The 24,182-nt window shown below is 40.7% G+C and overlaps 3 protein-coding genes and 1 non-coding gene across 5 annotated transcripts in view; 1 reads left to right on the top strand and 3 right to left on the bottom strand.

Moving 5' to 3' along the window:
* The window catches only part of elf1 (E74-like ETS transcription factor 1), a 41,051-nt gene extending 29,720 nt beyond the window's left edge, over window positions 1-11,331 (bottom strand). Inside the window, exon 1 of one of the 2 annotated variants that reach the window (XM_085428779.1) lies at window positions 10,814-11,331. The gene's annotated coding sequence lies outside the window, so the exon portion shown is untranslated. The other variant, XM_085428771.1, reaches the window with a different exon arrangement.
* A 238-nt stretch (window positions 11,332-11,569) lies between these two features.
* trnae-uuc (transfer RNA glutamic acid (anticodon UUC)) lies at window positions 11,570-11,641 on the bottom strand. Its single transcript has one exon. It is a non-coding gene; the product is annotated as a tRNA-Glu (tRNA).
* A 639-nt stretch (window positions 11,642-12,280) lies between these two features.
* ube2a (ubiquitin-conjugating enzyme E2A (RAD6 homolog)) lies at window positions 12,281-15,865 on the top strand. Its single transcript, XM_085428749.1, has 6 exons — window positions 12,281-12,496; window positions 13,915-13,995; window positions 14,097-14,122; window positions 14,486-14,575; window positions 14,673-14,761; window positions 14,865-15,865. The coding sequence occupies exons 1-6, from the start codon at window positions 12,453-12,455 to the stop codon at window positions 14,991-14,993; spliced, it is 459 nt and encodes a 152-aa protein (XP_085284875.1). The 5' UTR covers window positions 12,281-12,452; the 3' UTR covers window positions 14,994-15,865.
* On the bottom strand, window positions 15,725-23,009 carry nkrf (NFKB repressing factor). The gene is made up of 3 exons (XM_085428738.1): window positions 22,629-23,009; window positions 21,202-21,326; window positions 15,725-18,963 (listed from the first exon to the last, which is right to left on the bottom strand). Exons 2-3 carry the CDS (start codon window positions 21,302-21,304, stop codon window positions 16,655-16,657), a joined length of 2,412 nt encoding a protein of 803 aa, XP_085284864.1. The 5' UTR covers window positions 21,305-21,326; window positions 22,629-23,009; the 3' UTR covers window positions 15,725-16,654.
* Window positions 23,010-24,182: the final 1,173 nt, after the last annotated feature.

The raw sequence follows: 24,182 nt of genomic DNA, 5'->3' as shown, positions 1-24,182 counted from the left end.
TTTACGAGGGGAAAGAAATCACACTGAAGTCTCACATAAAAACTGTATGTATCAAATAGGATACACTGGGCGTTAAGGGTTTAAATTCTAACTCCTTCTAGCATAATGCTGCCCGTCTTAACTGACAGCATGCTTGTAAAAGACATGTTTAATCTCAAGGATGTCACCTTGTTACTGGGTGAACACAGAGAGACAGACATCAAACACATTCAGCCTATAGAGTATCACCAATTAATCTAAGGGGTAGGTCTTTGGACTGTGATAAGGAGCCAGAGTATCCAGCGGAAACCCCTGAATGCAGAGAAAGAACATGCAAACTCTACAAATAGAGACCCTTATTGACCAAATACTTTAATCCAATAACCTTTTAATCTGCACATCCTTTAAATCCGTCAAGTATTAAAAAAATATATACATTTTAGTCATAAATTTCCAACCAAAATTAAAATGTTCAGTTCATGATGATACACAACAATACAAAGCATCAATCTTTACATCTGAGCATCTGAAACCAGCAAAAATTGTTCATCTTAAAAAGATTCCTATGATGCTTCACGTCTCAAACTAGTTGATGATTCATGCTCAGAAAATCGACTAAACACCACAGAACTAGAGTCATCTTTATGTGGAAAACATCTGGGTAGCTGTGAGGTGACATTTTTAGCCACTGCATCACCGCACTGCTCCGTGTTGTACTGTGCTTTAACAAAAGAAACAGACAGCAAAGGCAGACAAAAAAATTAATATTTTTGTCAGATTCTGCAGCTATTGCATTTTCTTTATGCAGTAAACCTTTTGCATCCTGTGGCAGACAGACTGCATAATGCAAGTAAGGTTAATATGGAACAAAATCTAGAAGGATGTGCTATTATTGCTGTATTGCTAATATATAATCAACTTCTAAGTGCAATAGATGTCATATACTCACTTTACATCTTTAATGTATGGCAAAACAGACACTAGATTACTGACTGGGCTGTGGACTGGATTGGCTATCTATCTATCTCTTAAAGTGTTTGGAGGAACATATTTGTGGCCTTAAATCTAGACTAAACTGAGGAGGATGGTGTGTGAATAATTTGCTACAGTGTTTACAGGATTTTCCTTGAGTACAGGAAGGAGAAAAAAAAAAGGTCTCACTTATTCTCTCCAAAGAATTTGCCAAGCTTCCAATTATCTTTTGTAATACTGAATGCAAACTCACCCAAATTTGCACAACAAATCACATCCACACTCTGGGGAAAAGCAATAACAGCGAAGATGTTTAAATTGCTGTTGCTTGAAGACGTGTCAGTGGAATGAAATTAAATTCATCCCACAGTGTCAAAACACAAAAAGCCTGTCTCACACACAGCTCTGTGTTCTTGCTTTATTCCTACAATGGTTGTGTATTAACTAGAGCAGAGGGGGGGAAAGAATGCCTTGATGTGTGATCAGTGCAGAGCCACGTGACCATGCACACTATCTGGAAGGACACACCTTTCCTTTTGCAGCCCAAGAATAAAAAAAGGGTCAGTGATTACTGTCGTGTGCTCATTCTACTTAACAGAGGCCAACCACAATAGAAGCAGGCCTCAAAGCCCACATTTTCTGCGGTATGTCCCCATTAAAGGCAGAGCACAACACCAAAGTCTGTCACTGAATTGCTTTCAACCCCGAAGGAGAAAACTAGATGACTAATTGCATGATATTAATCTTATAGCTGGTCTAAACTCCAAAGCTAGCGTCACCGTTAGCTGCTTGAATCGAACTGTGACACAATCCTCAACATACTTAAAATGTAGCCCTGAAATAGGTCTAATTCTCGCATTTCTCACCTTTTTTCCACACTTGCGAAAACACTTTATGCTCTGCAAATTTGCACCGCACAAACTTTCACCACAAATTGCTACAAGAAAATTCTGATCACTCAGCCGAGAGTCAAGATGGAGAACTGTGGGCCCTGACAAACATTTTGAAACGATCCTTGACAATGTGAGATACAGGAGCATTTGGAGGGCATGCAGAAATATTTGTGTAGCTTGGAGGCAGGTCTAACACTGGCGGCTCCTCTAACACCGAATCTGAGGCAGTCAGATGGTAGCTAACAGAACAGATGAGCACCCTGCAGGAAATGCAGAATGAGGTAAGCAAGAGGGCAGAAAGGCATTTTAATTAACTCCCACTGAGATGTTCAGTGAATTACTGGACAAGATAATACTTGAAAACATTTCTCAGGTGTGGATTATTGTCAAAGATTGAAGGCAGCCAGGGTGATATGCAAATACTGCAGTAATTTTGGATTTATAGCACACCACCTGGTTGAGGTCAGACTTTGTTGTTGCAGCAATCTAACCGGTTCAGTAAGCTGACGGCTCACAGCGCTATGAAAACGTTCTCGTTCTCGGACAGTGACCGACCTGAGCTGAGCCGGCATCTATGATGACTCACTATGCTGATGAAGCATGACTGCATAAAGACTTAACAAAGAGCTGTGCATATACAGCTATAAAGACAATGCAATGTGGAACTTCTCAGCCCATCATATGTGAATGATTCATCAGAAACTGTAAGCAGAGAATGATGGAAGATTGCAGGTCTCTATCGGAGAGTGTTCAATGTGGTACTCAGTTCACCCAACTACACTCACGCTAATGTGTAACATGAACCATATGCAGCTGAAAATGACTTGTGAAAGAGATACTGTGTAGCCTTCTGGGCCTGTCTTCTAAATGATAAATTCAAACACTTCTCTCTCCCTCTCGTGCCTGCTTTCTCACTGCGAATGGGCATAAGCCAGCCACATGAAACTCTGCGAATGTGGAAAAATGTGTTAAATAAAAAGCTAGTGTAACCCACATTTTGCTGACTATCATGGGAAATGTAATTATCATTTATTCAGAATTTTAAAAAGGGCTTTAAACAAAAAGATCTTTAAGAAGAGATGTACTTTTGTTTTTTCTGAAAATATACTTCAGGCAATTAAACTATGTCACTGAAATGTAAGATCTCATCTTAGGCTTTCTTCTGACCTAATTCTCAGTGGTTGAATTTTACATCAGGATTGTTATTGGTTATTTATTGGCAGTGGGGGGAACAAACTACCTGTAAAATATTGGGAAGTTTTTGCTGATATTTTGGATTTCCACAGCTCTGGAAACAACCAGCCTCCTGGGAGTTGGCGCAGAATGAACAGAGACCGTGCTTAAGAAGATTAAACCTCATTTTGTTAAAGTTGAGTGTCGTAAACATTGCTCATGTTGTTGCATATAAAAGTTTAAAAACCGACATATCATCTAGCAGTACATTAGCTCTAACTTAGATTCTTTCTAGTGCCAACCAGGATCATCTCCTCTGGTTGTGAAAAGACTAATTGAAGATTATGTGAACATCTATGGGAAAACAACCTTGCTGCTCACTTCATCTGTCACCTCAGTAAATGCTTTGCTGCTAAGTTTATGACCTCAGTTACTAATTTCAAGGTTTTCTGAGTACAACATGTTGTTTGGTTTGTAAATCGTGTCCCCAGTTACAGTCAAACAGACAACAAAAGAGTGTATGCTTTAAAGTGATCATTCCTTGTCATTCACAAGTTGCTTCTGTAGGAATAAACATTGTGAGATCCACCCCTTTCCCCATCACCTGACTTCACTAACCAGTGGCAGACGTCACAGTGGCTACGTCCATCTTTAATATACAGTCTGTTATCCAGCCACGGTGTCATTAGCATCTTGCCACAGCATGAATCAGGCCAGGCTGCATGTGACGCCACCTCTTATCAAAATGGAAACATTAGATCACAGTGGGAACTGTGGAATGTATTGCGCAAGACATCAATCAGGCTGTTAGCGTTACACAATAGCTGTTGTACAGGGATAACCGGATGACATCATATGTGTATGGACAGGTGCAAACTGAAGCCTCAGAGTCTATTTTTTTTCACATTTTTGGTACATTTTCGCATCTATTGGGCTCAGTTAGGCTAACCAGGAGGAGTGCATACAGTAACAGACTTGAAATGTCCATAAGACACTAACTACAGCTGTAAACTGAAGCAAAAAGCTTGTTTCCTGCTAACTTTAGCATACAGGGAGTGTTGTAAAATTGCTTCACATGCTCCCACAGCCCCAACGTATAAGAGATAGGCTGAGTTATCAACAGTTTTAGATTTATCTTCTGGGTATGCTAGCAAACAAGGCAGGGGTGGTATAAATATTTTACTTTATTGTACAATATAATGTACGTTTTTATAAACAGGGAGTGGATGGAGTAGTAGCATTAGGTTCACTGCTGCTCAAGCCACACACACAGACTGCAGCTTATTAAAAATTAAATACAGAGATCACTCACATCACACCTCGGTTACATGGGCTATTTCAGCTTCATGCAGTTAGATATTTGCAGAAAGGATTTATAACCACATAGGCTGATTCTCACACAAGCAAGTTATGATGAAAAACAATACGGTTTTGAGAAGTCCACCTGTGTCACACCAGCTAATTCAAAGTTAAGCACGTGTTCGCCCCGATATAGGCAAATACAAAGTAGTTTTTAACCCCAGAGCCCTAGCTCATCATCTGAAGCTTATTAATAAAATACTATGAGAGCTTTAGAACATATTGCACCACCACTCAGGGCCTTGATTATAATGCCAATAGGCTGCATGCAGTTAAATAATTCAGCAAGGCTGAGAACTGCCACTGTCACTCTGAAATTAACCCAGAAGAACAAAACCAAACCCCAAATGCACGGATGGCGAAGACAGACAATTGCATTTCAGTGGATGTAATGAACCGTCAGAGAACCCTGTAAGTTCTGTCAGCTGTGCCTCTCCTTGTGTATGTTACATTTAATGAAAGTTGAATGAGGGGAGATCATTTGGCCTCTCTGAGCAGAGCTAAATCCAAACCGCACTGGCTAAGCTGACTCATGAAAAGCGTCTGTGAAGCACTTGCTACTACAGTACCTCGTTAGCTCTAAGAGACATGAAAAATGATAGGATGAAATAGCATTATATGCCAAAGTTGCAGACAAAGCCAGTTTCTATTTTTGTGAGGAACTACTTCGTGTGGTCAAAGCTAGAACATTACAAACTAAGCCACTCCTTAATGTAATTACACATACATCAGTGATACAACATGCTACACTGTGGGTCTACAAGGACCTCAGTTGGCACCATAAAAAATATAAGTAATATGGTTAACTAATCTCATGAAGTCAACATGCTGCCAGAGCCAACAACCTACAGCAGTTTTCCCCGCAGACAAAGTCATACACTGAGACTGGATTGTGTGCTCTGGCCAAATATTAAATTATGTTATTTTCTTAGCATCTGAAGGGTTTTAGTTTTCCCAGCTGCATATAAATTCATTATATTCTCTTGATTTTTTTACTTAAAAGGAACAGTAATGAAATATACTTATTTAATTTCCTGCTAGGGTTCAGATTAGAGGATCAATTTTGCTACCCGATCAATATAAAGTTAGTGCAAATAGGCTTTTAGTTTGGACTAGAAATGAACAGAGGAAGTAGTTTTGTCTTATGGCACCAAACCCCATAGTGCCTTTAAAAGGCAATAATCATTAACACCAATACACAAATATATGTGATTTTTCAATGTATGCTTTTTAATAACAAACAAATTAATCATATAAGTTTTATGATGCACCCAGATTCAAAGCTTTCCTCAGAGTAAAGCCAATAAACCCAAATAACTCTCCCCTCCCATAATTTCAGCTAGTCTGTATAAATGCTTTACAGGCCTCGTTTTTAAAAGACACGTAGCCAATGATAACAAACAACCTTTATGGGGGCACATTTAGCCCAGTTCATTAGAGTTGTTACTGTGTTATTATTAGCATAGACTTAGCCTCCCCTTTAGATAGAAAATAAAAATAAAGCTAATTTGGAGATTTATTGCCAACTTGCGGTAGAAATATTTTGACCTGGCACTTGCTAGTACTCTGTTTAGAGTTCGATCACCTTTTGCCTTCAGAGCTGCCTTAATTCTTCATGGCATATATCCAACAAGGTGCTGGAAACATTTCTCAGAGTTTGTTCCACGTTGACATGATAGCATCACACAGTTACTGTAATCCAGGATGTGAATCTCTTGTATCATAAGGTGCTCTATTAGATTGTGATCTGGTGACTGTAGAGGCCATTTGAGCACACTGAATTCATTGTCATGTTCAAGAAACTAGTTTGGGATAATCTGAGCTTTGTGCCACAGTGTGCTATCCTTTAGTCGCATAAGAAAATGGGTACACTGTAGTCATAGAGGGACGGACACGTTCACCAACAATATTCAGGCAGGCTTTAACTGATCTTCAATTTTCACTAAGTAGCCCAGAGTGTGCCAAGAAAATATTCTCCATACAATTTGACCAGTACCCCCAAGGCAGGATGCATTCATGTTGTTTACACCAAATTGCAACCCTACCATCTCAATGTTACATCAGAAATTGAGATTGATCAGTCCAGACAACACTTTTCCAATCTTCTATTTTCCAATTTGGGCTTGCTTTTTGCAAATACATGGTTATAACAAGACGTTTTCTGAGTTACTGTTGCCTTCCTATCAGTCCAATTGACCGTTCTCCCCTGACCTCTGACAAGAACAAAGCATTGTCACCTAGAGAACTTCTAGACCATCCTATCCCATCTAACACTAACAACCATGCCACATTCAAAGTCACTAAATCACTTTTCTTCCCCATTCTGATGCTCGGTTTCAACTTCAGCTGCAGATCATCTTGCCCATGTCTACATTAGGGCTGCCACAAATGATTATTTTGATAGTCGACTAGTAACCAATTATTTTTGCAATTAGTTGACTAATCAGATCATCATCCATTGGAGTAAAACGTACAGCTTATTGCACCAGCAGCATCTGCTCTTATATAACTATCATTAGCTTACAGCTTTAAGTGTTTCAGGTCTGTGCTAACTAAAAATAAAGACAAGATGATAGTTTATTAAATTTGAATGAAACTTGCAGATTGTCTCGGTGAAGTTTAATAAACTCCTTGCTATCTAAAATATAACAGGACACCGGAGTAAATTCTCGAGCATCTCACACTTCTGATGATCAGCTGTCTGCTTGAAGTTTATTCAGCTGTGTAAAAACTATAACTTTAATCTCAGCCAAACCGATTTACTCAGGAACAAATAAAATACTAAAAAAAGCCAAACAATAAAATTTTAAGTTATCTAAGTGACTCATATATCATGTTTAACCTGAGTAGCGAAAGACGGCGGTGGGTTTGAAAACGATTTGCCGGGAGTCCGGTGTTCTCACGGCTCTAGTGAGCCTAGCCCCGGCTAAGCTAGTGGGTAACAGACGTCTCCGAAAACGTCGGAGCGCTTTTGAAAATATGTGGTGTCCTGATAAACTGAGCCGATATTTGAGGTTTACACAGCTACATTCTCGCCTGAAAATATGTTAAACGTTTATTTTATGACCCAGAAAGAATAATAAGAGTAATATTAACACTAACTAGCTGCCGCCATTGTTGGAAACTGAGCTGGGCTGCGCTATGAATTCTGGGACACAGCTTCTTCTTCTTCGGGGTTTAACGGCAGCTGGCATCCTTGTACATACAGTGCTGCCATCTTCTGTTTCAGTCCGTTATTACACTCTTAAATCCTGCTACTTATTCCTGCGTCTTTTGTGATCTTACAAAGCTTCAAACGACGCGTCGACTATTAAATCAGTCGTCGACGATTTTGATAGTCGACGTAATCGTGACTATTCGACTAATCGTGGCAGCCCTAGTCTACATGCCTAAATGCATGTAAATACAAACCTGAGTTTCTGCCATGTGACTGGCTGATTGGATATTTTGTGTTAACAAACAGTTAAACGGATGCACATCATGAAGTAACAAGTGAGTCTATCCATCTCTTTAGCTATGTGGTTACATTCACCTGTCTGCTACTGATGTTGACCACATGTGCACAGTATTGTTTTGGCTGAAACACAAAGGATTTGTTAGTGCCCCAATGTGCATTTTCATAATTAACAAATAAGCTAAGCATAGGTATAGGTTTTACAATGATGCTTCATGATTCAAGGAAGGAAACTTGCCTCACAGTAAAGAATGGCAGAATTCACAAAACTAACCCATCCTAACTTCCAAGTATCACAGCTAGATACTTGTATTACACAATCTAGTTGTCCTCCTTTACATGCTAAATATAGTTCTAGTCATTATCAGTGCTTTACGTCATAAAAAAAATATGCAGATCCATGAAGAAACCAAGGTCTAATGACTAGACCGAGTCACATGCTTGTGAGGCAAGCAGCATAAGAGCAGAACGAGGTTACAGGTGGAATTTCCCCTGTCTCTCCTTTCTCTCTGACGTCATGTCCAATGGCAGTGGTTCATTGCTGCTCCTGCTGCCTAGCAATCAAACGTGTCTGACAAGGTGATACTCAGGTGTCAACGGCTTGGGCTGGTTCAACAGTAGCATACAATTAAGGAACTTTGCAATCAGCAGTTCCCCTGCAAGCCTTTAACAGAAAACAGACAGACGTGGGTATTTTTCTACATGTGGAAAAAAGGGGGAAGTTCAACAGTTTTGTTTCTCTTTTCACAAGTCAGTTCCTGCATTTATGCAAGTCATTTGAGGTTTCAGCCTTCCCATATGATTGTTTGTTTAGCATATGAACATTGCCATCTTGTGGTTATTTCTAAGGCATTAATTTACACCTACAAGCAAGGATCATTGAGCAGATTTGGTGGCCATGTGAAATTGTGAGTCATTACGCAGTTATTGAGGTTGAAATTGCATGTGTGGGCACTAAAGCACCAGATAACAGAACTTCATATTAGCTCTTGATACTCAAACATCTCTGAGATTTGCAAGAAGTTTGACTTGTTTTCAAAGATTACCACATACACCAACTTGCAACCAAAAAAAGCTACTATATTCCCTTTCTGCAGCAAGGCTGCTCTGAAAGCTTATTATGAAACTGGAGTGCTGCTTTCTAAATGGGATAAGAGCTCAGTTCTTCTTTTTGTGTAGTTAAATCAATATCCAGAAGCCCATTAAGCCAGGCGGGTACATCTTGGGCAAGGAGACATATCTGATGTCTGAGGAGCCCTTCAACACTTAAAGAAACACAAGGACTCTCCATTGTTGTCCTCGGTCATCTTCAGACTCCTCAGCTGCTCAGGCTGCTGATGGTGACATGACTGTCACAAGATAAGAAGGCTAACAGGAACTGCTTTAGCCTAAACCACACAGTACTCTATCCACAGAGTGCTCAAGTCCACACAGATGAAGCCTATGCAACATTAAAGCAATGAAAAGCAGAGAGGAAAGGGGCAAAGTGTGGGCAGCAGCGTAGCAAGATGTTCCTAAAACAAGGAGCACATGTTTGAAACAAACAAGACTCCACACTGGAGTATATTTGGAAAGTCTTGTTCTGGATAATTGCTTTCAGTGGATTGAAGTTTCCAATTATCCACAAGCCTCTCTGCCAGTGTTCCCACCATGGGAAGTCTAAAGGGGAGAGGGGTGGGTGAAGGACTGGTGGGTCCAGCTGTTCCCGTCTCTAGTGGGGCCGTCAGACTAAAAGCTCTTAAATCCCCCCACCTCTTCCCTCTGCGTCACGGCCTCCTGCTCCGAAGGGCCGGCCAATCAGACGGTGTTTGTCGTTCCCATGATACAAGCATCTCAGAGCAAAAATGTAAACATCTGGCAAACATTTAGACTCACTACAGAATAGGGCTGATCAACACTTCTGTCAAGCATGCCGGATCTATATTTGTGTAAATCAGTAAACATTCATTGATCCTGCAGAGACAGAGAGACCCCTGTGAGGAAACCTCAGGGTGTTTCAGTACAACATACTTTCTCATAGCATATATTTGTATTTTATTCAAGAACATTTCAGGAAATTATGAAAATTGTACATAATTACGTAGCTGAAGTTGAAAATACACATTTAAACAGCTCTGATCTAATGTAACAGAAAGGCCAAAAAAAGACAACCAGCTCACCATGACTGCAGACATGAAAAATGACATTCATGCTTAGAAAATTATTCAAATGAGCAGTCATTTCATCTGTAATCTCACTTAATTGCAGTCAGAGATAGAAGATATGCCAATTTGAATATTGCTCTAACTGGCTAGTTATGCACAGACTCTCAATTTCCACACTTTCTAGGCCTATAGTTAGTGCAGCTGACCTGGGGTCAAGGCTATATTTTTCATAATGGAGGACAAAATGAAAGCTCTCATCTAGTAAAACAAAAGTGGAGACAGAAAAAGTGCCCTGGTACTCTTCTGTTATAGCTGATCTGAACTATTTTTCACACACTCATACAGACACACACCATCACACCATGTAGTCACATGCCAGCTGACTGACACAAAGGGGAGTCACAGAAATCTATGGAGTAGTAAAGCAAGGCAGAGCAAAGCCCTGCAGGTCGTGTGGCAGCTTCTAGTACATCATATCGGTTCAGTCGTGTTTCTTTAGAGTGCATTTAGTATATAAATGCTTACATGTGGTGACAAAACACATTATTTCCTGTATCCATAAAAAGAAAAATGTACATTAAGGCGATCTCAACGTTAGCACCCACGCTGTTAGTCACAAAAAAAAACAAGCAATTACTGTAAAACATGCCTTTTAAATCCCAGATGTACTTACCCCAGCAGAAGTTATCAGTACATTATATTCCCCGGCTTTGTATAGCCAGTAAGAAGCTGTTCTCTTATTTTTTAAGAAGCGGCGACGTTAGAAAAACATCCCTGGAGCGAGTTGGAGACTTTACGGTGCTACAGCTACATCATCACACAGTCACCGGTCAGCTTACCCTCCCGCTGCTTTCGTGTGCTTGCTGACACAAGGTCGAGGTTTTCTCCGGCGGGGGCTGATGCGTGGGGAATTCCTATCAGTCACATTTTCCTGGGAAATAGCTGGCCCGGCACCAAAGTTTTCCCAAAGCGTGGTAGTAGTACGCGAGTCCGAAGCAGACGGAAGCGGTTTAAGAGCTAAAAGGCGTTTTTAAAAAAGTTTCTTAGTTTAAAAAAACGGCAAAAAATGGTTCATAATTTTTATACACGTCATGAAAAATTGTCATTTGCGTGTGTCATGCGCAGCAAAGTTGGATTTTTTCAAGTTATTTACACGTTAAAAGTGAATTAATTTTACTTATACCGTTACGAAGTCGCAGGTGCGATTTTTACAGACAACCCACAGCTTCAGACACAATGTACTTAAAAATTAAGTTGAGAAAAGAGAAAATGACGGTGTTACACGCGAAACTTGGGGTTTAGTTTGAGCAGATTTTGTTCCCCTGTACTCTGTTAATATTACGACAGGCGTCATGGAGATATAAAGTGGGAACAGGCATCTTCCGGGAAAGTCCAAGCCCTTGTGAGACGAGAGCAACTGACGAAAACTCCCTGACGGGCGGGGTCGATTCCCTGGAAATATTGACCGCATGCTGTGCCAGACGTATCAAATAAGGAAAAAAATTACTGAATGGTTTTATGTATTGCTTGTATTACTGCCAATGTCAAATCATCATTAAAAGCCTAAATACTAGAATTTGAGACAAAAACAGCAGTTCCCATACCGGGAGTCGAACCCGGGCCGCCTGGGTGAAAACCAGGAATCCTAACCGCTAGACCATATGGGAAAGTCATGTCTGTCAGGAGGCAACATTACTTTTTCACTGGTTTCCAGATTGGTTAAATCATGATTGTTAGCTATTATTATCTGACCTTACAATCTTTTATGGTTTCGCGTTATACATTACACGTTTATGTTTATTTATCATTTACATATGTTTAAAGCTATCCTGTTTTGGGTTGCTGTAGCGTATTATATACAACACTTGGGAACTAGGCACCATCTAGTGGTGTTTGGAAAGTATTGTACATTAAATCTCAATGTCTTAGGCACGGGTTACACCTAAAGTAACAGAGCTAACTGGGTATGCATCGAATAGATCAGTAAATTAATAAAGTCAGTACTGAACAGGACGACAAACAGAAGATAGGCCCATTTATGAGGCGTTAGCGCGTCCTAATCAACTAATGTGGGTGCAAACATATGACGTAATTTTTGCTGGGATAGTTCAAGTGTAGAGACGGGTTCCACCAACCTACATAAAAACGCTCTAGCGATAGTAAAAACGAGCTTCAATATATTCGTACAAGTACAGGAACATCCAAAAGTTTTATTCTGTATCCACTTTTTAATTTGGCTTTATGTGATTGTACAGTTTACTAATTTCAACGCAAGCGGCGTGAGGTCTCCCTTTTGGGTATTTGGTACAGTCGTTATACTGGCGAGGGGCAGCCAAATATTTGACAAACTAGCCGCAAATCGTTTAGCTTAGCCAGCTAAGAGTTAAAATAATATACCGATTAAAAAAAGAACACGCATTTCATCACGTTTGACCCGCTTAGGTATTTGTTAACGATTTGGGTTTCCATTTAATCAAGATGTCAACTCCAGCAAGACGACGTTTAATGAGAGATTTTAAACGGTAAGCGAAAGGAAAACAACAGAGAAGTAGCTAAGGTTAGCCTCCTGCCGCTAGCTTGTTAGCGTTAGCCCAAACGGCAATCAAAACTACAACACCGCTATTAAACAACAACAATAAAATTCAGGGTCTTAAAAACACGAGATGATCATAAGTGGGTGAAGATTCGGGTAGTACTAACGAATGTTTGACTGGTAAGCTACTGATCTGTAAAGATAATTACGCCGGGGCGCTGACACCGGTGTTAGCAAGGCATCCGGGAGTAGTAACGTTCAGGTAGTGCAACTTAAGAGTCCCGGCTTATTTTAGGTGTCGTAGTACTAACTGAGACGATCACCGAACATTTAGCCTAAACTGTAAACAGCAATATTTCAATATGATTTCAGTTGGATGTGCTTCTAACTTGTAATTAAGGTTGTAGTCAAAGCGAGTAGCCAGGTGGCCCTTCAAATCCAGGTGAAACGTTTAGATAAACTGTTCATATACACACTGATCTGGGAGACCTTCTATCCGTGGGCCTTGACAGAGGGCTACCTGAACCCGAAGATCAGAAACCATCTGCTATGCAGCCACTAAAAACCTGCACAGTATGTTCCAACCACACAGTACTGGTGGTCACAAGGTCCAAAATCTAATCTCTTCTGGGCCACTGTAACACGATATTTATAGTATTTCAGCATACTTCAAGAGCGTGACTAATAGGATGAACTTGAACTGGTTAAATCAGACAGGTAGTGGTTGTAATGGCCCGTCAGATGTGTTTTTAAAAGGACTCTCTTTTTGTCTTTTGCCTCAAAACATTACTCTGAAAAGTTTTAAGTTTCTGTCTTACTGCAGGCAGAAACATTAAACATCATCATAAAAACATGGCTTAAATAAAGCCGAGTAGCTCTGTAAAATATCTCATTAAGGTAAAGCTACACAAAAGAAGAAACACAATGAAACGGAAAATAGTGGAATAATATATATATATATATAATTGCCAAGCACTAAGTGTATGTTATTGGTAAATATGTAAGGCAAGTTTGGCAAGGCAAGTTTATTTGTATAGCACAATTCAACAACAAGGTGATTCAAAGTGCTTTACAGAGACATTAGAAACAAGAACAAATAAAAAGCATGATTTAAAATTGATTAAAACAAGCAAATAAACTAACTAACTAATTAACAAACAAACAAAACAGTATATAAAATCAAAACAGATAAAATCAGAACAGATAAAATCAAAACAGATAAAATCATGTAGTGTCAGAGTCCTTTTAGGATTAATACATTAGGAGGTTCATTTTCAGTTTTAAATACTTAACTCGCCTGCCCTAATGACCAGCCTAAGAGGTAATAATAGTAAAGACTTTGACAACTGACTGTTTCAGTCATTTTCTTTACCTGTGATATAACTGTGTGTCCATTTTATCTGTCAGGCTGCAAGAGGACCCTCCAGCTGGAGTTAGTGGAGCCCCATCAGAAAACAATATCATGGTATGGAATGCTGTCATTTTTGGGTAAGTTGCTCTAATAAAAGCTATATCAGACTTTTTGTGGCTGTTTTGAAAAGTGCGTTTTTGCAGGTGATTTATCCCCTTTACTGTTTCCTCTTTTGTAGACCTGAGGGAACACCTTTTGAAGATGGTAAGATGTCCATAAAGCCCTTTGCATCCACATAATGCATCTTCCCAACGCTGACCTGACATTAACTCAGCAATAAACCATGATGACTGTTAAGCATAGAGCTTTCGTAGTTGGATCATATCGATTGGTACAGTTTTGAGTATATTTTAGTGGAAGAATTTTTTTTTGTTTTTGGCCAGAAAGCAACAACTGCTTATCGTTATGCATTGATTAATGTATTTATTAATCTTAAACTTTTTAATATTTGAAAAACATTAATAACGGCAGAGAAGACACTGTCAATCACCATCAATATACATGGTACTCTATATCCAAACAATTCTGTAATTTAATTCACGTTGTGCCGTTCCTTCTCTCTCTCAGGAACCTTCAAACTTACCATTGAATTCACAGAGGAATATCCAAATAAACCTCCGACAGTGAGATTTGTCTCCAAAATGTTTCATCCAAATGGTATCTACCAACATACTGAGTTTGAGATATTTATTGATGTTAAAATAATCACGCCCTAAAGTTTTAACATTGTGTGGTCTTCAATGCTCTTTTGCAGTGTATGCAGACGGCAGCATATGCTTAGATATTCTTCAGAATCGTTGGAGTCCAACCTATGATGTGTCTTCAATCTTAACTTCAATACAGGTATCCTGCTGCCTTACAGTAATGAGTACGCAGCTCTGACTCTTACGCCATAAAATGTTATTAGAAACCTAACCCACAGGCATTCTCTGTTGTGTATTTAAAGTCTTTACTGGATGAGCCAAACCCAAACAGTCCTGCCAACAGCCAAGCAGCCCAGCTCTACCAGGAAAACAAACGGGAGTACGAGAAAAGGGTTTCTGCTATTGTTGAACAGAGTTGGCGTGACTGTTGACCCCCGTTGTCGTTGGGAGTATGAACAGTGTCCAGCCCAGAAACAAGAAAACACTGATCAAGAAAATTGACCGATCTCACCAAAATGAAATGACACATCTTAATAAAATCCTTTGGTATATTTGTCCCCCTAACTGTTGCAAAGTTTGTATGCCGTTGTGTTGTGGCATTCACTCCTGCTGAATGCTGTTGTTGGGCAATAGCGTATGTTTGGTAAAAGTTAATGTACCTTGTTATATCCGGGTTACTTGCTACATGCCCCAACGTTTTGTTTCTCTCTTCTCTCAGCCGTCACTTTTCTACCCATTTATTCATACATGAAGTAATGTGGTCGGATGATAGGGCGACAGATACTTAGATGTGCTTGCTGTGTGGTTTGCTGTGTAGATACTGGCAGTTCATATTTACAAAAAGCAAAGCTGTTCTTGGGTGTTTTGGGGCTCACTCTTCTTGGTTTTGTCTCTGCCTGTCAAAAGCCTTTAAGAGGGATTGAAAATTAACCTGGCATAGACATCTATCCCTCTAACAACTCAGCAGATGCCTTTTGGGGGTCATTTTCTCTCTCAGCTTTTCTTGTAAAGCCATGCCTTTGATTTAAAAGGAAAATAATCTAAACACAAATGTCCCTCTTCAATACAGAGAAAGGATATTTCGTACCCTGTCCAAGCACTTAACTTGGTTTCATAATGCTGACTTTTTAAAGCTGTGTAAACATTTCTATGCTATTTTACAATCTTGGAAATCAGCTGCCATGAAAAGCTGATTACACTGTTTTAAACAGGATGGTGTCCATTTTCAGATTATAAACCTTTGCACCGGTAACCCATGTAACAAACTGTACATTTTCTTGTAAATAAAAATAAATATACACCATTTGTTTGCTACTTGTTTCTTAACCCAGATGAACAAAATATTTGAATTAATTTCAGCCTCTTTGATGATTCTCAGTTTTAATTTATTCAGTCATTACAGCTGTGAAAACAAGCAGACACGTTGACTGTACTCACATAAACCAACACATCTGACATTAACAAAGATCACAGCTTACAATGTGAAGATTTTCTGCTCATGGATGCAGCTCTTGTACTTGTAAAATGATCTCCATGTTCTGAAATAGCAAACAACATTGCAGGTATTGCTGAATAGATGCCTTATTACTACAGTGGGACTGGTATGAGCACCTAGCTACAGTTTGATGTTAATGCTGTTATAATCCTTGTCTTTGATGAGTTAACTGTCTACCAATGTTCACAAACAAGCAGTGAGAAAAGCTGCATATTCTGCCAGGTTTCTTAAATAGCCACAGAACAAAACAAAAGGTGACAAAAGCCTAAATGTGTTTTTTTTAAACTGGAAAGAATTGCATTAACAGGAGCGTCATTAGGAGATGATAGCACAATGCACTGACCACAAGCTCATGTGGAAAAGCAGGAGAGACAAAAAGACAAAATCCATCCTACAGCCCCTGTTAGAGCTAAAATACAGTTCATGGCAAAGGAATGCTGAAACCACCAGAGATACCTGAAAGATTCTCATTTATTAACATGTGCTGGAAATTTGTAACATAGTACAAACACAGCAGGTACGCTTGAGTGCAGTTTGCCTTCAAGTCCAAGACGATGAATGCGTCCTTTAAAAAAAAAATATATACGATTTTTCCTATCATGCAAATTCGTGTGAGGTCTGAGGTTTCACAAGCTCATATCGGCCCACCTGTCCTTCCTGTAGAAGTTGACCAATGAGCTGGTCTTTGTGTACTTTGCGGCTGACGACGAGGAAGCGTTGCCATCCCTGTCCGTACGACTTGCTTCGCAGCCCGTATTTCTGGGATATCTGGTGGATCTGTTTGCGTTCGTCATTGGTGAGGTCAGTGGAGAAGCGGAGATCGTCCTGGCGGTCTGAACTGGCGTAGCTCCGAATGATGTCCTCGATGTCGCGCTTGCTGAGCTGATTTGCGGTTTTATCCGTGTCCATACCCAAACCCTCTCTCGAGAACTGTTCCTTCACTCTGATTGGCTCTGCAATTCCATCCCCGTCGCGGCCCAGACCGCCTCCTTTCCAGCCCATCTTCCGGAGCAGCTGGTTTCCAATGTTGTCTTCCTTTATCTCCTGCCTCGTGGCCTCTTCGCCTGAGCGACCCATGATCTGAGAACGTGATATGGCGTCACTGTGACCCTCCTTTCTTAAGTTGGATTTGACCACAGCCTGCGTCTGTCTCAGTGTGACTAAAGCCTCCATCGCTGCAATGTGCTTCACTATTTTCTTTGGCCCAATTCCTGCTGCGACATACTGTCCTTCTAAGTAAACTTCACACTTCCAGCGATGATCGGGCAGAACTGTAAACTTGTAGTCAGCAGTCACTTTATTAAACTGAGCGGTATCATTAATAATGCAGATTGCATTGTCAGAGTTTTCCAGGATAACCAGCTCGCTCAGCTTCTTTTTGCCACCTTGTTGCCCGAATCGTCCACCAAAATCTGACTGAATATTTCCTCTGGAGTACTGAGACTGCGGTTGACGTTGCTGCTGCATCTGCTGCTGCACCTGCTGCTGCATCTGATGCTGCATCTGATGCTGCATCTGATGCTGCATCTGCTGCTGCTGCCGTTGCGCTTGGTTCAGGCGAAGTTTTCTGACCGCCTCCTGCGCTGCTGCGTGCTTAGAGCTCTTTTTGGTGCCCATCGCCTGTGCCACCAGCTCGCCCTGCAGGAAAACGCTGCACAGCCATTTACTGCTGTTGGGCAGCAGATCAAATTTATAGTCTATCTTCATGCGATTAAAAGCTGCAGAGTTGTTCAGTATGCAGATAGCGTCGTGAGCATTGTCCAACACCACAAACTCTGTCCAGTGCTTATGCTTGTCAGGCTCGTACTGGCCCTTGGAGCTAGGTGTCGGCTTATCTTCCGGGTTGCGGAGTGCAGGCAAAAATGCTGGTGTTGGGCTGTGTAGCTGGCACACAACCATGTCATTAACTACAGTGTGTCTGAATTTACGCTGCACGACACGAACCTCGACTGGTTTCAGGAAAAGTTTTACAGCCTGCTCAGAGGCTCTGTCTCTTGCCCCGTTTTTACTTCCGGAGTATCCAGTAGCGAGATACACACCCTGGCATCTCAGTTCACAGGCGTAGCCGTCTGTCGGTACTTTCTTGTTCTTTGGTAGATCAGCCTGAGGAATATCCTTCAGGCTCACATAAATATACTCAGGGTTGGTTTTGCAGGCCTGGATGCTACGGCTCAACATGAAATTATAGTTTGGTGAGTCACTTCCAGTCATGTACATAGGGTCCCTAAAAGCAACAGCCAGTGCAGATGCTACATTGGCAATCAGCCTTTGCTTCTCATCTAATGTTGGCTGAGATATTGGAAGAGGCTGCAATGAAGAGCCCGACTGAGAAACATTAGGACTGCTCCTCCCCGGGCTATTGTAGACTCTGCTGAACAGCCTGCTCGATGACGGCCTGTCTTGATGGCTGTAGCCCAAACCCTGACGTCCCGAATCCCAGCCTCCTGATCGCCCCCCTCCCCCGTACCCATTGTACCTGGGCGGCTGAGAGTAAGAGTCTGAACTCCGAAAGTTTTGGGATTCATATTTTGCTGTGTACTCCTGCTGTGTTTTTGCCAAGAAGTTTGACGACGACCCACGACTTCCATAACCCAACCCACTACCTGAAGAAATGTCTCTGTCTCTTTCTCTGTCCCTGTGGGAACCCCAGGAGTCAGATGTGTATGCTGGCACTCTGTCAAAAGCGGGCCTCATTGAGGAGGATCCCTGTGCTCTGCTGCTGCTATTGTACGAAAAGTGTTCAGAGTCCCTCGGACTGTACAGCTCGCTCCTCCTGCGCTCCTTATCGTTCTCCTTCTCATCAGTGTAGGTTCCTCCACTGCTCCCGCCGCTTACGAAGTGCACAGGCTCAAATCGAGGTCTGGAACCAAATTTTGTCAAAGGCATTTTTCTCATGGGCTCCTCTCCTGCAATAAAATGACACAAGTAAGCAATTAAGGAAAAACAAAAGGGACCCATATAATCACAGATGTTTACAAAAAAAGTAATAAAGACATCTTTTATAAAACAGAGAGCTAACTTATTTTTATTACAGTGGCATTTATCGTCAGGTTCATAAACATATGAAGAGGTAGTGCACAACATGTTAATGGTGTGAGGAGCTGAGCCATATTAGCTTTTCAGACTAACTGTAGTTTTGACACTCTACATTTAGCTAATGATTTCACCAAATGATTTGGCCTTTTAAAACAAATGCCAACATTTTTCATAATGGATTTTTACATGTGCATGTCAGATGTATGCTGAATAGTGCTGTGTGATCTGACTACATGTCTGTCTGCATCTTCAAAACTAAATGATAAAAATTAAAGGAAAAAAAAAACCCACTAGCACCTTATTTACAGATAGTGTCATTGCAGGATATCGACATACACCTATTGCATCCCTGGTCTGTAAACAACAACAACAGCAACACAGAACTGTCTTTATACTTTCAAAATAGAGAGCTGCAATGTTGCTGAAACCTGAAGCGTTAAAACACACCTCTGACTCAGGCTTCCTCTGCTATTCCCTGGTATATGGAGACGTATATTTAATCTTTTCTGTCAGCACATAAGCTGTGTGTTCAACTGCTGAACTTTGCATTTATCTAAACAGTAGTGCTAGCAGCTGTGCAACTGTGTGTACATTTTCTTATTATTACTATTAAACACAATTAATAACAGCAGGTCCTACTGTCCTGAATTTTGGATGTGTGCGCACTTCAATGTCGATGATTGGATACAGGAACACTATGAAATTAGAGTGATCTTATTATTCAATTCATTATTGTTAGTTGTAAGAAGTCTGTAAAAGTCAGTGCTAGCTGAACCACTGAGGCTGCCACTGTAGTGCAGTGGAAAATAAACAAAAGGCTAAATTAAATTAGAGCTTAACTGTAATGTATTCAAACTAATAATAGCAAAGATAACAACCTGTAAACTGGTATTAACTCATTCACTGCCAGCCATTGGCAGTGAATGAGTTAAACCCATTGACTCATTCACTGCAATTGACGGCTATAGAGGTCAATGGCAGTGCATGAGTTAACAATGAAACATAGTTGGGATGAAGACCATGCCCAGAATGACTAGAATGAAAGAAAATACATAATTCACACAAACACATATTATATAAAATAGAGAGATGCATAAGGTATATTAAGGTTGTGTCATTGTTCAGCCAAGGAAAGCATGTGAAAAGGAAAATGTCTCCAGCTTGGGAAAGGGTGAAACTGCAGATCACCTGCAGCCCTTGGTGGATGCAAAGTAAAATATAAATAAAATATTGTAATATACTATTGCTGTTATATAAAAAAAGATAATAGCATTAATAATGAAATAATATTAATATGAAGAGGCACCTCAGTCAGTTATGATGTGAGGTGGATAATTGTTAAAAGTAGTCTGCATCAAGCTTAAGGTTTGCTCAAATTCAGTACAATGACATATGAGATGAAGAAAATAAAGAAAATATCTAAACTAATTATTATATATATATTATTAACTATTGTCAGTGCTGAGTGGTGCTTGGAAACATATCCTGATGACCTATGTGGGATTCACAATGCCACATTTGTGTCCACCTGAGTGGGTATTGGGCTATGCAGAGTGAAGGATTATGTGTGTGCAACCTACAAATTTTACTTCAGCTCTTTTGTCTCCTATGCGGCGATCTAAAGGGCCCAATAATAGCCTAAACAAGAATGGCGCACAGACCAGTTTCCCCCGGTAAATATAAACTGTGAAAACTTAGGATCTGCATGGGGCCAGTGCACAGCTATGAGAGCCCTATTATAAAGGACTGAGTAGGCTTGCACTGACAGACTGTCATGTCCATAGTGAGGCCATTTTGCTAGAGTTGGATGATGGGAAGATACAGAATAAATCTTAAATTAGTAGCAATATTACATTTATTTTACTTTCTCATCAAACGTTTTGACTGTGCATTATAGCAGCTTGGTTTGGTCTTGTTGATGAACAAAACTTGACACTGTCTTTGTTCCTGTTTTTAAGATCATGTTGCTATCAAACACAGAAAACTTGCTGTATCTGATGATCACATCCTGGGGAAAACTATGAATTTAAGTTCCGCTGATGTCCCGGAGTAACTTTGGCATGTTAAAACAGAAACAGAAAATGACAGCAACCCAGATAAACACTCACTGCCATCAGAAGAAATATGTCTCTTTTTTGCTTCAGAACTGGGACTTGGCTCAAAGGAGGGCATCTCGCCAGTGTCCGTCCCTTCTGCCATAACCAGCACCATCCAAGTCAAATCCAGGCCATACCTGTTAATGGGGCCAAGGATTTCAGACAGATTAGGCAAATGTACGTGTTACAGTTTCAGCATAAAGAACCAGAGGTCATCTTTTTCTTGCTGCATTAAGGGGTCACCACAGTGGATCATCTACCTTCATCTCACACTATACCTGCCATCCTCCTCCGTCACAACAACCTTCTACATGTCCTCCTCCTTTCTCTTATCCTCCTGCCTGGCAGCCCCATATTTAACATCCTGTATCCAATATATCCACTATCCCACCTCTGCTCATTTTCAAGCCATCCCAGACTTGCCTCTCTAACGCTGCCTCCAAATCGCTCAGCCCAAGCTGTCCTCTGATATACTCATTTGTAATCGTGCGCATCCTGGTCCCTCCTAGTGAAAATCTTAGCATTTTCAGCACTTCCACCTCCAGCTCCGAATCCTGTCTTCCTGCCAGTTCCAGCGTCCTGAACCATACATCACAGCAGCTCTCACTACCATCTTGTAAACCTTGCCTTTCACTCTTCTTACTATCCTTCTGCCACTCATCTCTACCCTCTCCAGTCTGTCTGCACTCTTTTCTTCACCTCTCTTGTGCACTGTCCATGTGGGTGGTTGGCCTAAGTATTAAAGCTTGTTTGCTTTCACAACCTCTACTCCTTGTATCTTCACTGTCTTCTTCTCATTTACACACGTGATGCTTCTGCTGACTTTCACTTCTCATCAGTCCATACCTCCACATCCCCAAACTTTCCTCCACTCGGTCCCTAAAGATAACAATGTCATCTGTGAACACCTTATCCAGCCTGGCCTCATCTGTTAACCTGCCCACCATCACTGTAACCATGAAGGGGTTTAGAGAAGATCCCTGTCTCACTGTCCTCATACATGTCCTGCACCATTCTCACACACTTCTCTGTCACTCCTGACTTTCTCTCACAGTACCACAGCTTCTCTCCTCGCGCCCTATCACATGCTTTCTGTAGCTCCACAGACACAAATAGCTGGAGGTAACGCGTTCATTCACACTCCATGCGGTTAGCAGAGAAAACGGTCTCCCAGCAACACGTAGAGTCTAAAATACAAAATCCGTGAATGGGCAAAATGTTAAAATACCGAAATTTATATTTTAAGCCTATTATGGATGTTAAAGTGTGAGAAAACAGCTGGATTTCATGCCATCACAATCGCCTCGACATAGTGACGCAGTACACCGACAGCTTCCATCCTATGCAGGGTCCATCCCTCACAAGCAAACACGTTGGACAAGCTAAACACATTTATCAACATTTAAGTTTCTCGTTAGATATCAGTGTAGTGCTCTTACCTTAAGGTGTAGCCTTTGATCCCATCTACATGTACACTTGTCTTTTAACTGAACTGGAAACAGCGCATTTATTCTTACGATCAACCGGCAATTATTATTATCGTGCTAGCATTAGCCCGCTAACTGATTCTGTAGCTTCCAGCTAACCCAGCCCCGCATCAAAAACTTGATCACACTCTTTGATAACAGTTAAAGGATCAAAACAGACCAAAGAAGAAACCGTCTGGTAGGTCTGTTCTCTTACTAACTCTTTCCTGAAAAACTGTAGTTGAAAATGTTACAAAAAACCAGCTTGCAGCTACAGCTACCCATTCAGCTAGCAGGAAGCATCCATTTTCTGGTCCAGCTACAGCAAAATCATGGCGTCTGTCACCGCACTGCCCCAGAATGCATTGCGTTTGATTATTAGAGAGCACATGTAGCGTACAAAACAGGCTCTCGTGGTTTGTGTTTGCAGTGCTTTGCCACAGTCTTGAGCCTCCTCTCATTTCTTTGTATTTTGCTTCCAGTGATCCAGACTTTCTTGGAATTTTTATGGTGTTCAAAAGCAATAGTTCACCAGGCTGAAGAAAACATTTGATTTGTTTACATTTATTTAGTTTAATCTACAGAAGTGTCAAATGTAACATTATGACATAGGCTACCTATACTAGTAGTTTTGCAGAAACAAGGTGATTCCCAAAGACTTATTAGCTGAAAACTTGGCTGGAAAGTGGACAATTAGTATAAGACAAATAACAAGTAGAAGGCCTTTGGGAAGGAAAATAATGAATAATCAATAGTATCTGAAAGTCACGCAGGAACTGAGAGACTTCCAATTTAATTTAATGTATCACCTTAAGGTGCTTTATATTGTAATAGAAAACCCCCAGCCTCAAATGACCTTCTATGAGCAAGCACATGGCAACACTGGGAAGGAAAAGCATCCTTTTAACCTCCCACAGAACCAGGCTCAGGGACAGACAGTTATCTCCCACAGCTGGTTGGGAGTCGGGAGGAAGACAGAGATTAATAATAAGTAATGATTTAATGCATCAGATGATCGGTCTGCTAAGTGAAACAGGGAAATGACACAAGAACTGGTCTGAAAACCTCGAACAGGGATTTATGAGTCTAAATTTGAAATCTTTGATTCAAAGTTTGATCACTATGTTGATGTACAAATTACTTTTTAATACACAGTGTTAATACATTTGTTTTTGTCAAATGTCATACAGACTGCCGCGATGTTTTGTTGTTGTTTTGTTTTTCTTGTTACTGTTTGATCTCTTTGCAAAGGTAAATGCAACTTAGGACAACCTGGTTGTGTGTGTCTCAGTTTCTTTCAGATTTCCAGAATGAGCTTGGTTGGTGTCAGAGGTGGGATCTCTTGGCTTTTACTGATCTTGAAAGAAGGCTTTCCAGCCTCTAACCTCATGTATTTGAGAGATGGAGAGCCTGACTATTTGGACCCCAGACCATCTCCATGGGGATTTCTAGGAATGGAGCACATTGTCCTCAAATGGCGAGAGATCTGAAATAAACTGTTAGAATTTAGGGGGACGAAACAGGAAA

This window comes from Rhamphochromis longiceps, linkage group LG2 (assembly GCF_057381845.1).
Source record: "Rhamphochromis longiceps isolate RC_006_pf linkage group LG2, R_longiceps_female_GT1.1, whole genome shotgun sequence".
Lineage (NCBI taxonomy): Eukaryota > Metazoa > Chordata > Actinopteri > Cichliformes > Cichlidae > Rhamphochromis > Rhamphochromis longiceps.
Note: the sequence above shows the minus strand (reverse complement) of the source record. Positions and strands in the feature narration are given on the sequence as shown.